General features: G+C 40.1%; 2 protein-coding genes across 3 annotated transcripts; one reads left to right on the top strand and one right to left on the bottom strand.

Moving 5' to 3' along the window:
- The first annotated feature begins 73 nt into the window (after window positions 1-73).
- LOC136425690 (solute carrier family 25 member 44-like) lies at window positions 74-5,885 on the top strand. Its single transcript, XM_066414628.1, has 4 exons — window positions 74-225; window positions 1,842-2,879; window positions 3,207-3,334; window positions 3,721-5,885. Exons 2-4 carry the CDS (start codon window positions 2,264-2,266, stop codon window positions 3,910-3,912), a joined length of 936 nt encoding a protein of 311 aa, XP_066270725.1. The 5' UTR covers window positions 74-225; window positions 1,842-2,263; the 3' UTR covers window positions 3,913-5,885.
- Window positions 5,253-10,433, bottom strand: LOC136425691 (hydroxysteroid 11-beta-dehydrogenase 1-like protein). 2 transcript variants are annotated; one of them, XM_066414630.1, is made up of 6 exons: window positions 9,856-10,433; window positions 8,950-9,080; window positions 8,377-8,488; window positions 8,026-8,229; window positions 7,307-7,473; window positions 5,253-6,722 (listed from the first exon to the last, which is right to left on the bottom strand). In XM_066414630.1, exons 1-6 carry the CDS (start codon window positions 9,905-9,907, stop codon window positions 6,495-6,497), a joined length of 894 nt encoding a protein of 297 aa, XP_066270727.1. In that variant the 5' UTR covers window positions 9,908-10,433; the 3' UTR covers window positions 5,253-6,494. The 2 variants fall into 2 exon arrangements, with proteins under 2 accessions (XP_066270727.1, XP_066270726.1); XM_066414629.1 differs by lacking the exon at window positions 9,856-10,433 and adding an exon at window positions 9,517-9,787.
- Window positions 10,434-11,898: the final 1,465 nt, after the last annotated feature.

Below are 11,898 nucleotides of genomic sequence, written 5' to 3'. Positions count from 1 at the left end.
AGGATTCTGATTGGACTTCGGAAAATAATTTGCATAAAAAGAAGGATTTTGATTGGATGAAATAAGGTTTCCTGGGAACAAGATTGCGGGGTGTGACAAAATGGCTGCCCCCGGTAAGAGGTGAACTTCTTACGCAAAAGTCCTTCTACTTTTAGGAATATTTATCGCCTTTCTACCCATTTTTGGCGAGGTCAAATCTTGTGTACGTCAGAGGAGGTTGTTCTTGTAAGTATGCCCTCTTTATTTACTCTATTGCTGTAGTAATAGGCGTGGAATTTGACGAATACTACTAGGATTGGAACGGAAGTGTTATAACGTTATGTCTTGGCTGCGAAAAACTGATCGGCCCGGAAAAAATTGTTATATATATCACTGTACTTTGGTACAATGCGAAGCAAAACAGACTTGTTGCACAAAAATTGGGAAATATCAATACAGTCGGGTAGAGTTGAAGTGCTACTAGAAGTCATAGCTATCACCAGATAATACTAAAAAAGTAAAGATGTGAAAACTCCAAAGTTGTCTTGTATAAATTTGTAAACCCACTTGTTCAAAAAACAAAATATGGATCATTAAAAAATTACATATAGATTATAACACTACTTGAATGTTGTGCAAAAGGTTATATGAACCTTCGATAAAAGGACCGTATGCTTAATAATATAATATTCTTGCAATATCTTATGAATTGAAATCCCCAAATTCTGTCTTTTTCATTGTTTTGTCTTTTGCCACACCACAATGAAATGAATAATTGACAGACAATTGTCTAATTTATTACCTTTACCCAAGGGACCCCATGTGTGAGTTGCGTCTCCAGCTAGTCAATGACTGTATCCTTGGTATACTCAAGCAAAAATATATTTAACCTCCTTGATTCAAGGCAGTAGAGTATCCAACAAAATGATTTAGACTTGCAAATTGTATAACCATCTTTATCATGGATGGTGGCTAATTATAAGACCGTATCCAACTGGCAAAAGGACTTTTAATGGCCACCGTGCGGAGATAAATTGTTATGTGCAATTTGTATTGATATTGGTTTATAAGTTTTCTCATATGTCTCAGATTTCAGCATAGCAATACTAGTAAGCAGCTATCTATTTACAGTATCTTTGGCCCACTCATGTGACAAATTATATAATTATCAGTCAGGGAGGGACCATTAAAGACAATGGGGGTGTAATCAAGGAAAAGATGCCCAGGGTAAGACTCAAGACTTCGGTCTTTCAGTGTTTTCTCAGCATTTCTTTTGATTTTAACTTAATTTCTTTTTCGTGTAGTGTTAGTCACTATCTAAAGTACTGAAATCTTCCACTTTCCTTTCATGTTTTTTTTCATAATGGATGATAGCCCCTCTTTGCTGTAGTGGGAATAGCTTACCTTGATTAAATCACACTCTAATTGGTTCTTCCACTAACTACCCCCCTGGGAGAGGGGTATTTTGGCACCCCAGACAACATCACCACTGATGATTGAACTGATGGAAAATTTAGCAGGTCGCTAGATCGTGTTTTGGGTCTTCTTTTGGTTAACTCACAGACACCAATAAACCAGGTTATAATTATAATTAAACTCTGCATGTCATTGTGCAGTGAGGTGTATTGTTGATTACATGTCAAAGATGAAGGCACCTAACTTGCAATTGTAAACAGTTCTATTTCTAGACCATGTCCAGACTTATTTTGTTTATGTCCGTCAACTTTGAAGTTTGACACATAACCCACAGTGCATCACTTTGGACATGCAAGGTTTAAACCATGAAGTAGTTTATTGTGAAGCTAAGAGCCTCACGTGGATTTGATTGTTGTGATGATTAACATTATATTGTTTTTCAACAGTTGGACAATCTGGTTTCTGTCAGTCAAGGGGAAGCTTGGTGGATGCACCTGGGTATGGAAAAGTACAGAACAGAGCCCTTACTGTCAACACAGAGACATTTCAGACTTGTAGACCTTACCTACCTGGGAAAAAGCAGTGAAAGTCATAGATGAGAAATCCTGAATGTGTTTGAGTTAACATAGTACCATCATCCCATAATTTTGTAATAATTTTACATCACAATCACAAAGTTGTTCTTAAAATCTACAGAAAGGAAAAAAGGAAAACAAAACTTCTTTTCATCCAGTTTTAAAACACATCCATATTTTTAACCAATCAGATACATTGTAACAAAGAAGTCTCGTTTTGAGATTTTACCACTGACAGAAATTAACGTCAACACAGAAGGGATTTACTCTCAACCAATCACTGTCGAGTTGCTATGGAAACCATGTCTGCCGATCCAACCAACCAGATCCGCATCATTGAATGGAACGATATGGACAAGCGGAAGTTTTACTCCTTCGGTTTGTTCCTTTCGATGACGATCCGCGTGACGGTTTACCCGACGACCCTCATCAAGACGAGGCTTCAGATCCAGCGCGGGACTTCTCTGTATAACGGCACGTTTGATGCCTTTCTTAAGATTACAAGACAGGAGGGAATTAGAGGTCTTTATAAAGGCTTTATGGTAAACAGTATATACTTGATATCTGGACAGATGTATATTACAACATACGAGGTCAGCAGACAGCAATTGTCTGGATACAATAACTGGATCAAGTCACTCGTTGGCGGTGGAATGGCGTCGCTCGTCGGACAGGGGATATCCGTACCGATAGACGTCGTTTCGCAGCATTTGATGCTGCAAGGACAGGGGAAGGATAGAAGAAAAAAGCTGCCGAAGGAACGACTTACGTTCGGGAAAGCGCAGGCGGTGGTGGTAGAACTGTTCCGACGTGATGGCGTGGCAGGATTCTATCGTGGATTCTTCGCCTCCATGCTCACGACCATTCCAAACAGCGCCCTCTGGTGGCCGTTCTACCATTTCTACGCCGGTGCGTCATATTTTTGTTAACTTGTTTGTTTCTTATAACAATCAAAAGAAACAAGTTTTGTTGTTGGCTGTGGGTGTGTCCTTGTACTACCTTTGTAGTGCAGTTTCTGTGTAATCTGCCAGATGGTGCTTATGGCTGAGGAAGTCATGTCTACTATCTTTGATTGCCATGATATAGAGGCACTAGCTATAGCATAATGGTGAATAATACACGGGTAGCACATGTAAATGCTATATGTGTGTCTTGAATATGAAAGATGAAGAAAAGCCATGTTCACAAATGTTACATTCCAGCAATGAAGTAAAGTGTCCTGTTATCGTTTTTCAGAACAACTGGCGTCTGTTGCACCGTCGTACCTCCCTCACCTCATGCTGCAGGCTGTTGCCGGACCGCTGGCGGCCGCGACGGCAAACACCCTCACCAACCCCATGGACATTGTCAGGGCAAGGTTACAGGTGGGTATGTGTGTGTGTGTGCGTTCTGATGACACATGTATGTGTGACAGTGTGTATGTGTGTGTGTGCGTTCGTGTATGTAGATGTACATGTATGTGTGACAGTGTGTGTGTGTGCGTTCCTGTATGTACATATTTGTGTGACAGTGTGTGTGTGCGTTTGTGTATGTACAACATGTATGTGTGACAGTGTGTGTGTGTATGTAAGACTGTGTGTGTCTGTGTGTGACTATGTCTGTGTGCGTAAGACTGTGTGAGTGTGATTGTTTGAGACTGTACACGTGTGTGTGTGTGTGTATATATGTGCGTGTGTGTTTTTGTTCATGCTGATTTTTGGCAGCATCCCTAGTTCTAACATCACATCTCTTGTACATCTCTCTACCTTAGGTTGAAGGAGGAAAGTCCATAGTGAAGAAGTTCAAACAGCTGTATGTGGAGGAAGGGCTCTGGGGATTCTCCAAGGGACTGTCCGCACGTATCATTGGGTCCTTGCCTACCACGTTCGTTATCGTTGTCGGTTATGAAACGCTGAAGAAGCTTAGCCTAAGGTCTGACCTAGTCCACACAAGGCAGTGGTAGTGTCGCATACGGATTGATTTTTTTTGCCGAGGCCACAGGGGTGGAGTCAATTATTTTGACAAAGCTTAAACAACCAAGTGGTTGAGATTCTTTATGTAAGCCATGTACATTGTATTCAGGCAATATTTTATGATGTGCTTTTGAGATTTGGAAGTATTTATAGCTGGTCTAGTTCTTATGCCCTTTTATATTGGGGCTTACCATGTCCCTTACATACTCTGTCAGTACTACCATTGAAGATACATTTCTAGATTGATGGTTATGCAAAAACAACAACAGTGGATTATGATCCCAGTCTTACATTATTTTGAATAAGCCAATATTAAACCTAAATTGGTCAGTTTCATGTACACATGAAATACTTTTAATATTTTCAGGGTGGCTGTCAAAAGACAAGGAATTATTTGGTTCCAAATGTATTGGTATGAAACTCGTATTATGTCTTGAAAAGTTTGGGGAATGCAGGCCACAACCTAATTTACCTTCACAGGCCATAACGGCATACTTTAACCACCAGCCTGCTTAGGTAGCCATTTGGCACCAAATTTGTATTTGTTTATCGGGTTAGGCAGCAGGGAGAAGGTTAATCACGTGTACATTGTATTGTATGTGCCAGCACATTTTTTGCCACACCTTAGGGGCCAGGCCATTTTTACCATCAGCATCAGAAAATATGGTCTCTTTTACCGCACTAAAAATAATTTGCAATTTAACACACTCTTGAAATGTTTTGACATACAGAAGATTTATGGTAAGTGGAACATTGTTGGAAGAAAAGTAAGTTGTAACAAGAATTGGAAGTAGGTGTACATTATGATTTATACGTGTGTAAGCAAAGGATTGTGTCTTGTGTACATAGTCATACAGCTTTTCCTAGATGTACATTTGTACTTATAAGAGGACCAAGTAGTAGCTTCATGTCAGACCGCTTTAAATTTATTTCTGGCCTCATTGTTTAGGAGCCCATGTTGTTGATGATCATTGTTGTATTTGTGATTTTTAAGCTTACAAATTCCGTCAATTTTATGTCATTAAGTTCAAATTTTTTTGACGAATGAGTTAAAAATTTTGTCCATCCCAACCATCAAATTTCTATCCCAGGACAGAGGGACGGATCCCGGAGACAGCCCTGGAATAGGAAGAATTTAGTTGTTACCTTAATTTTGATTTCCAGAAACATTTGCAAGATAAGAAAAGTAAATTTTCAAAACATCTCTGTGTTCATGTAATACGCAATAGTTCATTTTTATCAAAAGAATTATTACCTATGACTAGTTCAAAAGTATTGTACATTGTTTAACGTGTATGATAAGTATTTGCAAAAGAAGATAACCCAGATATGGATGTGAAGCCTTTTTAATTTGATAACGGGAATTGATACATTTGATGCTTGTTGCAGTTTAAAACTGTTGGGTTTTGGAACGATGGTAATATATTGTTGGACATAGATACAATGAACAACATTATTTTGAATTATCATACTCAAGATTATAACTTAAGTTTTAGTGAATGAATGTAAATAACTGTTGGAACTTCAAATTGTGTAATATTTTCAGGAAGAGTATTCTGAAGCATTTATTTAGACATCAAGTGGTACTTTGAACTGAAGAATACTTCTGACAATGTCATTTTGTCTGAAATGGTTTGATATGGGATGCTTATGCATTGTGTGTGACATTGTCCAATCAGAATTGTGGACACATTAATGAGTTACCAAGCCCACAGTTACCTCTTGTGTCCTTGATTCTGATTGATCACTCGTCCATGACCCCAAAGGTGTAAACTTTCTTAAACAGATGATTGAGATGTGAAAAAGGAATAAGCTCCCCATAAATTACAGTGATGATAATGGTCTTTTTATGTCAGGTTATGGTATTGTTTTGCAAGTCGATGTATTTTTTATAGTTTTTCTTGTTTATCAACTAGGAGGTGCCATTTGTCAATGAGTAATAAATTAAAACTATCAAATACTGTCCTATGGTTGTTACCATGTTTTAATGCACAGGATTTTTGAATAGATTTTCCAAAAGAAAAAAAATTTGAAGAAGAGAAGTGTAATAGTAAATCAAAGAAGTTACCAACTCATATGACTTCTGAAGCCTACATGTATGTACGTTGGATATTACTGTTCTTCAGCTTGTATATAACTTTTCTCTGCTTCAGAATACGCAAAACCTTTTCCATTTCTGGTATGAACAAGATATCAAAAAAGATTTTGTGAATTTCTGAAGATAATGACAGCCCCCTAGCCATCAGATGTTACTAGTAATCCTCCCCTTCCCTTCTTCCTTTAATCAATCCCAGCTTGGGGTCTGATTGTCCCCTTTCTATGGCAGTCAGAGCATGTAATGCCTGTAATGCTGCAGTACCTGTAAAAACTTATAAGTGACTCAGAATTGCCATGTTTTTTCGGGACCTCAATTATAACAACCCACTTACCAAAATCCATGTGTATCCATCAGAAGGATTTTCGGTGGAAACGCACATACACATCCAAAAACGGTATCCCCATCGGAGGTGACCCTCCTCCTACTTAAAGTCTACTGATTCATTTAGGACTTTTTATGATACAATTCAAAATGTCAATTTTCCTCCCCTATGAAAATGGGTGATTTTTCAAGCAGTGGAGGGTAAATGCTCCGTGTTAAAGATTCGAAGAATTGTGGAACGATTGTTCTCAGTTTTGTAGCCACCCATGCATCTCTCCAAGGGTAGTAGATTTCACGCTGCCGGGCTGCTCCCCCCCGGATGATCCCCATGGCACAGTCCGAAGCCGGCGCTGCTGGGATGTCCATGAGAAAGCCAAACAGCTACATGTATGAGATGAAGATAGAGACAGTGATGATACCATTCAAATAATCAAGAGTTCGAAGATATCATGCCTCAGTGAAAAATTGAGAGTTTCTCAAAATCATGTTTTCTTTGTAGTTTGTCATTTATGTAAACAAGGCTTTGATTAGCATGGCCAGCATCTGGAAAATACATAGCTGCGAAAACACAGACCAAAAACTATACCTCCCCAGAAATTAGTAGCCTCTCCCATTGACCCTATGACCTGGGATGTGTGGCATATTTGATAAACGACTAGTTCTACCATCTCTACTCTGAACTCTCTACTTCCTGTCACTCCAGCAAGTCTGACCTTTGCAGTGACACTATCTTCTTACTCACTTCCTGACACTCTCCTGACAACTTAATGCAAACATTAAACTAAGAACACACAAGAATACAGACAACCTGAAAATAAATCTCCATACATGGAGATACTAGTATTCCGAGATAACGTCAAATGCAAAGGAGCTTGAAATGAAATAGATTTGCATCATAAAGTCATACCAGCCAAACTGTGTAACAATATTAATCTTGTTCCCCCATAATAACAAGAATGACTTACTTCACGGAATTGGGCTGGTAGCTCAGTGTCTATCAAGCCGATCACGCAGTAGGTGATGGACACTTTGATGTCCTGCATTACCAACTCTTGCCGCAAGGAGGTGAAAAACCCGTCCAGGGCATGCTTTGTGCCAGCGTAGAAAGTGGAGAAGGGACTCGCAATCTTTCCTGTAGAATGGGGACGAAAAAGGAATGAAGGAAAGGGAATCAAAATGATACATTTTGTTATTCAATTTTTTTTTCAATACATGTAACGTTACCTTCCTTGTACAGTTAAAGTCGTCTCCACACTATATGGTGTATTATAGGGAGGTGCATATCTCTGCACCTGGGCCATTCAACTGTGTACATTACAGCTTGTGGGGCAAGTCCACTACCAAACTCTGTCTTATAAGTGCTTGTTATGTCACCACTGTGCATCATGCATACACACACACACACATACACACACACGCGCGCGCGCGCGCGCACACACATACACACACAGCTACAAACACACACACACAAATACACACACAAATACACACACGCACAAACACACACACACACACGTGCAAAGGCAGGCAAACCGGTTGGTAGGTTAGAAACTGAAACACACACACAAATACACACACAAATACACACACTCACAAATACACACATACACACACACACACACACACACACACGTGCAAAGGCACGTGAACCGGTTGGTAGGTTAGAAACTGAACTGGTTCTCACCAGCCATTGAGCCGAGAATGACCAGGCTGCCGTTAGTCTTGTGAAGTAGCGGAAGTGCCAGCGACGCCAACCGGATGTAGCTGTAGTAGTTGACGGTCACTTCATCGTGTAGCATGTCCATGTCTCCGTCCCAAAATGGACTCTTGTTTTTCTTTTTTAATGTGCTCAAACTCGCATGGTTTATGACTAGATAGTCTAAACCGCCTGCAGGAGCAAACAAAACGTCCATGTCACCAGGAAATGAATAAAAGGAATTGTTTATGTTTCAATGTCTTTGAGCAAATCAATATACAATGATATGATAGTCAAGTCCAAATCTATATTTTGATGGAACGAACATGGTGCACAAACCAAACTTTTCCTCGGCGGATTTGATGGTTCTCTCACAGTCCTCTGGTTCCCCCATGTCTCCTGCTACATAGATGGCCTCCTGGGCTCCCAGGTTCTTCATCTTAGCTACAACCTGGACAAATACAGGGTGGACCAGAAATAATGTCTCTTGGTATATAAATGGCCTCCTGGGCTCACAGGTCCTTTATCTTAGCTACAACCTGGACAAATACAGGGTGGACCAGAAATAATGTCTCCTGCTACATAGATGGCCTCCTGGGCTCCCAGGTCCTTCATCTTAGCTACATTACCTGGACAAATACAGGGTGGACCAGAAATAATGTCTCCTGCTACTATATAGATGGCCTCCTGGGCTCACAGGTCCTTTATCTTAGCTACAACCTGGACAAATACAGGGTGGACCAGAAATAATGTCTCCTGCTACATAGATGGCCACCTGGGCTCCCAGGTTCTTCATCTTAGCTACAACCTGGACAAATACAGGGTGGACCAGAAAAAATGTCTCCTGCTACATAGATGGCCTCCTACTAGCTCATGCGCAGTTGAAACCATGAACCAGCTTATTACACACACCTCCTTCAGTCTCCCCTCTCTCCTGGCTGTGATGAGAACCCTGGCTCCGAACCTTGCGTAGTGGTACGCCATCTGTTCGCCGATGCCGGAACTGCACCCTGTCACCACAACCTTGGCTCCCCTCAGAGATTCTGTGCAGGCAATACGAAGAAACAAATGACCGACATATAGTAGTGTGTCCTTGACGAGATAAAATATCTATTTGAAGTGGTTAGTTCCTCAGCCGGAAGTCAACAATCCACTGTCTCACTTTAACCTTACTGTAAATCTTGAAATGTTCGTGGTCCTTTTTATTCTTTATTTCGCATTTTTTGCGGTGTTCTCTTACCACGAAATCACAACACCGCAAATGTATGTCGTACCTTTAGAACCTCTCTTTCCCTAATCTGATCGTGAAATAAAACTACCGCGAAAGTGCTAAGTAAATGCATTTACGGCACTACAGGTACTGCACGTAGGTTGCATTTTGTGAACCAGATACAAGTGGCCAGCGGGCACCTCTCCCTTTCCCCACCAAGCAGTCTGCTATGACTATTGATGAATAACAATGTCGTCCATGTAACTTACCTGGATCAAAGGTCGGTTCATACCAGATGTACCCCACAAGTACGGCTAAGAGAAGAATCAAAATCCACCTAAGTTTCCCCATATTCTACAAGAGGGGCTGGTATTGTCGACGTTCAACAATCTTCAACGTGTGTCGCGAAACGTGGAGTGACCTTTTGAGGGTAAAGTTCAATAGATGATGCTGATTGTTGTGCAGGTGTTTTGTTGGGTCTGAGCGTCTTTTGTTTGCTCGAACTTTGGGCTTTGCAGCCGCTCCTGCCATATAGTCCGGCGGCATAGCTAAAAATGATGCAAGTTTATCTAAAAGCACCAAATTTGTCGCAAATACAAAGACCTCACCTTCAACGAACAGGTTACCTCCATGATCTGCAAAGCTTCGCGTAGACTGCATTATTTGCGTCTGTTGACTAAACAAGGCACCAGCGTCATGGACCTTGTACAGATCTACATGACTCTAGTAAGACCAATACTCGAGTACGGCCATGTGCTACTGGTCGGGTGCTCGAAGGAGCAAGAACTGGCCATGGAGAGGGTCCAACGCCGGGCCTTGCGCATTATTTCCCTTGGAGGTAGGCGTTCCGTTCCCGATCTGCCAACACTGAAGTCGAGGCGGGAGGAGGCAGCTGTGCACCTGTTTGAACGCATGCTTCAGGAGGACCACCCCCTGCACGACTTAGTGCCTCCCACGAGGTCAGGAGCCACGCACCGGACTCAGACTCAGAAACTCTAGTGCAATAAGTGTTCCTAAAGCCCGTACCAAGAGGCTCACTAATTCCTTTCTCCACTGTGCATGCAATACGGCTGTATAACAGGACTAAAGTATAGATTTTAACTGCGTAATTCTTTTACGTTATGTTTTAGATCAGTCATATCAATGCAATCTCAGTGGGCTGCAAGTCATTGTTTTATGTGATTGTAATGTACATGTATAGACCATGTAATAAGGGCGTGTTTACCCGCGATTTCCTTACGAATAAAATCATTCATTCATTCATATGTATAGATATGGAGGCATCTCAAATTCTGCTCAGAATCAATTGGTATGTTGGGCCACTTTTTCAGGCCCAAATGTATATTTTGTGCTCCTGTGGTATTGCAACGATAAACCTGAAAAGATTTGGTGCAGGGGAGAGTGTTACATATGCCTACATGACTTCATTCACATTTTGGCATAAATCGCTCATAAATCATTCATCTTGGGATTTTTTTGCAATTTTCAGATCAAAAATGTTTATTTTGGCCTCCGTTGTCCAGGTATTCAAAAAGTAAAATGGCCTGAAATTTGGCATGGACATGTCTATGACGTACGTACATATACAATGAAGAATTCTTTACATTTTTGGCATACATGTACATTGCTTAGAATATATCTATTTTGAGATTTTTTGCTATTTCCAGACCCAAAAATGTATATTTCTGGCTCCTGCGCCCTGGTAGTACCAGGATTTATATACAGTATATATGGTGTCAGAAGGCCTGGTCATTTGCTATAAACACTAAATGTAACCACCGAGGTCAGTTTCACTATTAGCTGACTACTTGGGAATCATATGTATTATTCACCACTTGTGACACTTCTCTTGAGTTATGGCGTCATGACCAATATGAAATGTTAGTTTACCAAAATAATTATTAACTATGACTAATTCAAAAGTATTGTACATTGTTTTACGTGTATGATAAGTATTTGCAAAAGAAGAAAACCCAGATATGAAGCCTTTTTAATTTGATAACAAGAGTTGATACATTTGATGCTTGTTGCAGTTTAAAACTGTTGGGTTTTGGAATGATGGTAATATATTGTTGGACATAGATACAATGAACAACATTATTTGAATTATCATGCTCAAGATTATAACTTAAGTTTTAGTGAATGAATGTAAATAACTGTTTGAAAAATTGTGTAATATTATCAGGAAGAGTCTATTCTGAAGCGTTTATTTAGACATCAAGTGGTACTTTGAACTGAAGAACACTTCTGACAATGTCATTTTGTCTGAAATGGTTTGATATGGGATGCTTATGCATTGTGTGTGACATTGTCCAATCAGAATTGTGGACACATTAATGAGTTACCAAGCCCACAGTTACCTCTTGTGTTCTTGATTCTGATTGATCACTTGTCCATGACCCCATAGGTGTAAACTTTCTTAAACAGATGATTGAGATGTGAAAAAGGAATAAGCTCCCCATAAATTACAGTGATGATAATGGCCTTTTTATTTCAGGTTCTGATATTGTTTTGCAAGTCGATGTATTTTGATTTTATAGTTTTTCTTGTTTATCAACTAGGAGGTGCCATTTGTCAATGAGTAATAAATTAAGATTATCAAATACTGCCTTATGGTTGTTACCATGTTTTAATGCACATGATTTTTGATT

The sequence above is a fragment of the Branchiostoma lanceolatum genome, chromosome 19 (assembly GCF_035083965.1).
Source record: "Branchiostoma lanceolatum isolate klBraLanc5 chromosome 19, klBraLanc5.hap2, whole genome shotgun sequence".
Taxonomy (NCBI): Eukaryota; Metazoa; Chordata; class Leptocardii; order Amphioxiformes; family Branchiostomatidae; genus Branchiostoma; species Branchiostoma lanceolatum.
This window is presented reverse-complemented; position numbering and strand designations above follow the sequence as displayed.

Bases quoted from the DNA above. Each gene is read 5' to 3' on its own strand.
- LOC136425690 (XM_066414628.1), top strand. From the start codon at position 2,264: ATGGAAACCATGTCTGCCGATCCAACCAACCAGATCCGCATCATTGAA. The intron at 2,880-3,206 runs GTGCGTCATATT...ATCGTTTTTCAG, and splicing joins GTTCTACCATTTCTACGCCG to AACAACTGGCGTCTGTTGCA. The intron at 3,335-3,720 runs GTGGGTATGTGT...TCTCTACCTTAG, and splicing joins TTGTCAGGGCAAGGTTACAG to GTTGAAGGAGGAAAGTCCAT.
- LOC136425691 (XM_066414629.1), bottom strand. From the start codon at position 9,598: ATGGGGAAACTTAGGTGGATTTTGATTCTTCTCTTAGCCGTACTTGTG. The intron at 9,081-9,516 runs GTAAGTTACATG...TTGCCTGCACAG, and splicing joins TGAACCGACCTTTGATCCAG to AATCTCTGAGGGGAGCCAAG. The intron at 8,489-8,949 runs GTGTGTGTAATA...GTATTTGTCCAG, and splicing joins GAGAGGGGAGACTGAAGGAG to GTTGTAGCTAAGATGAAGAA.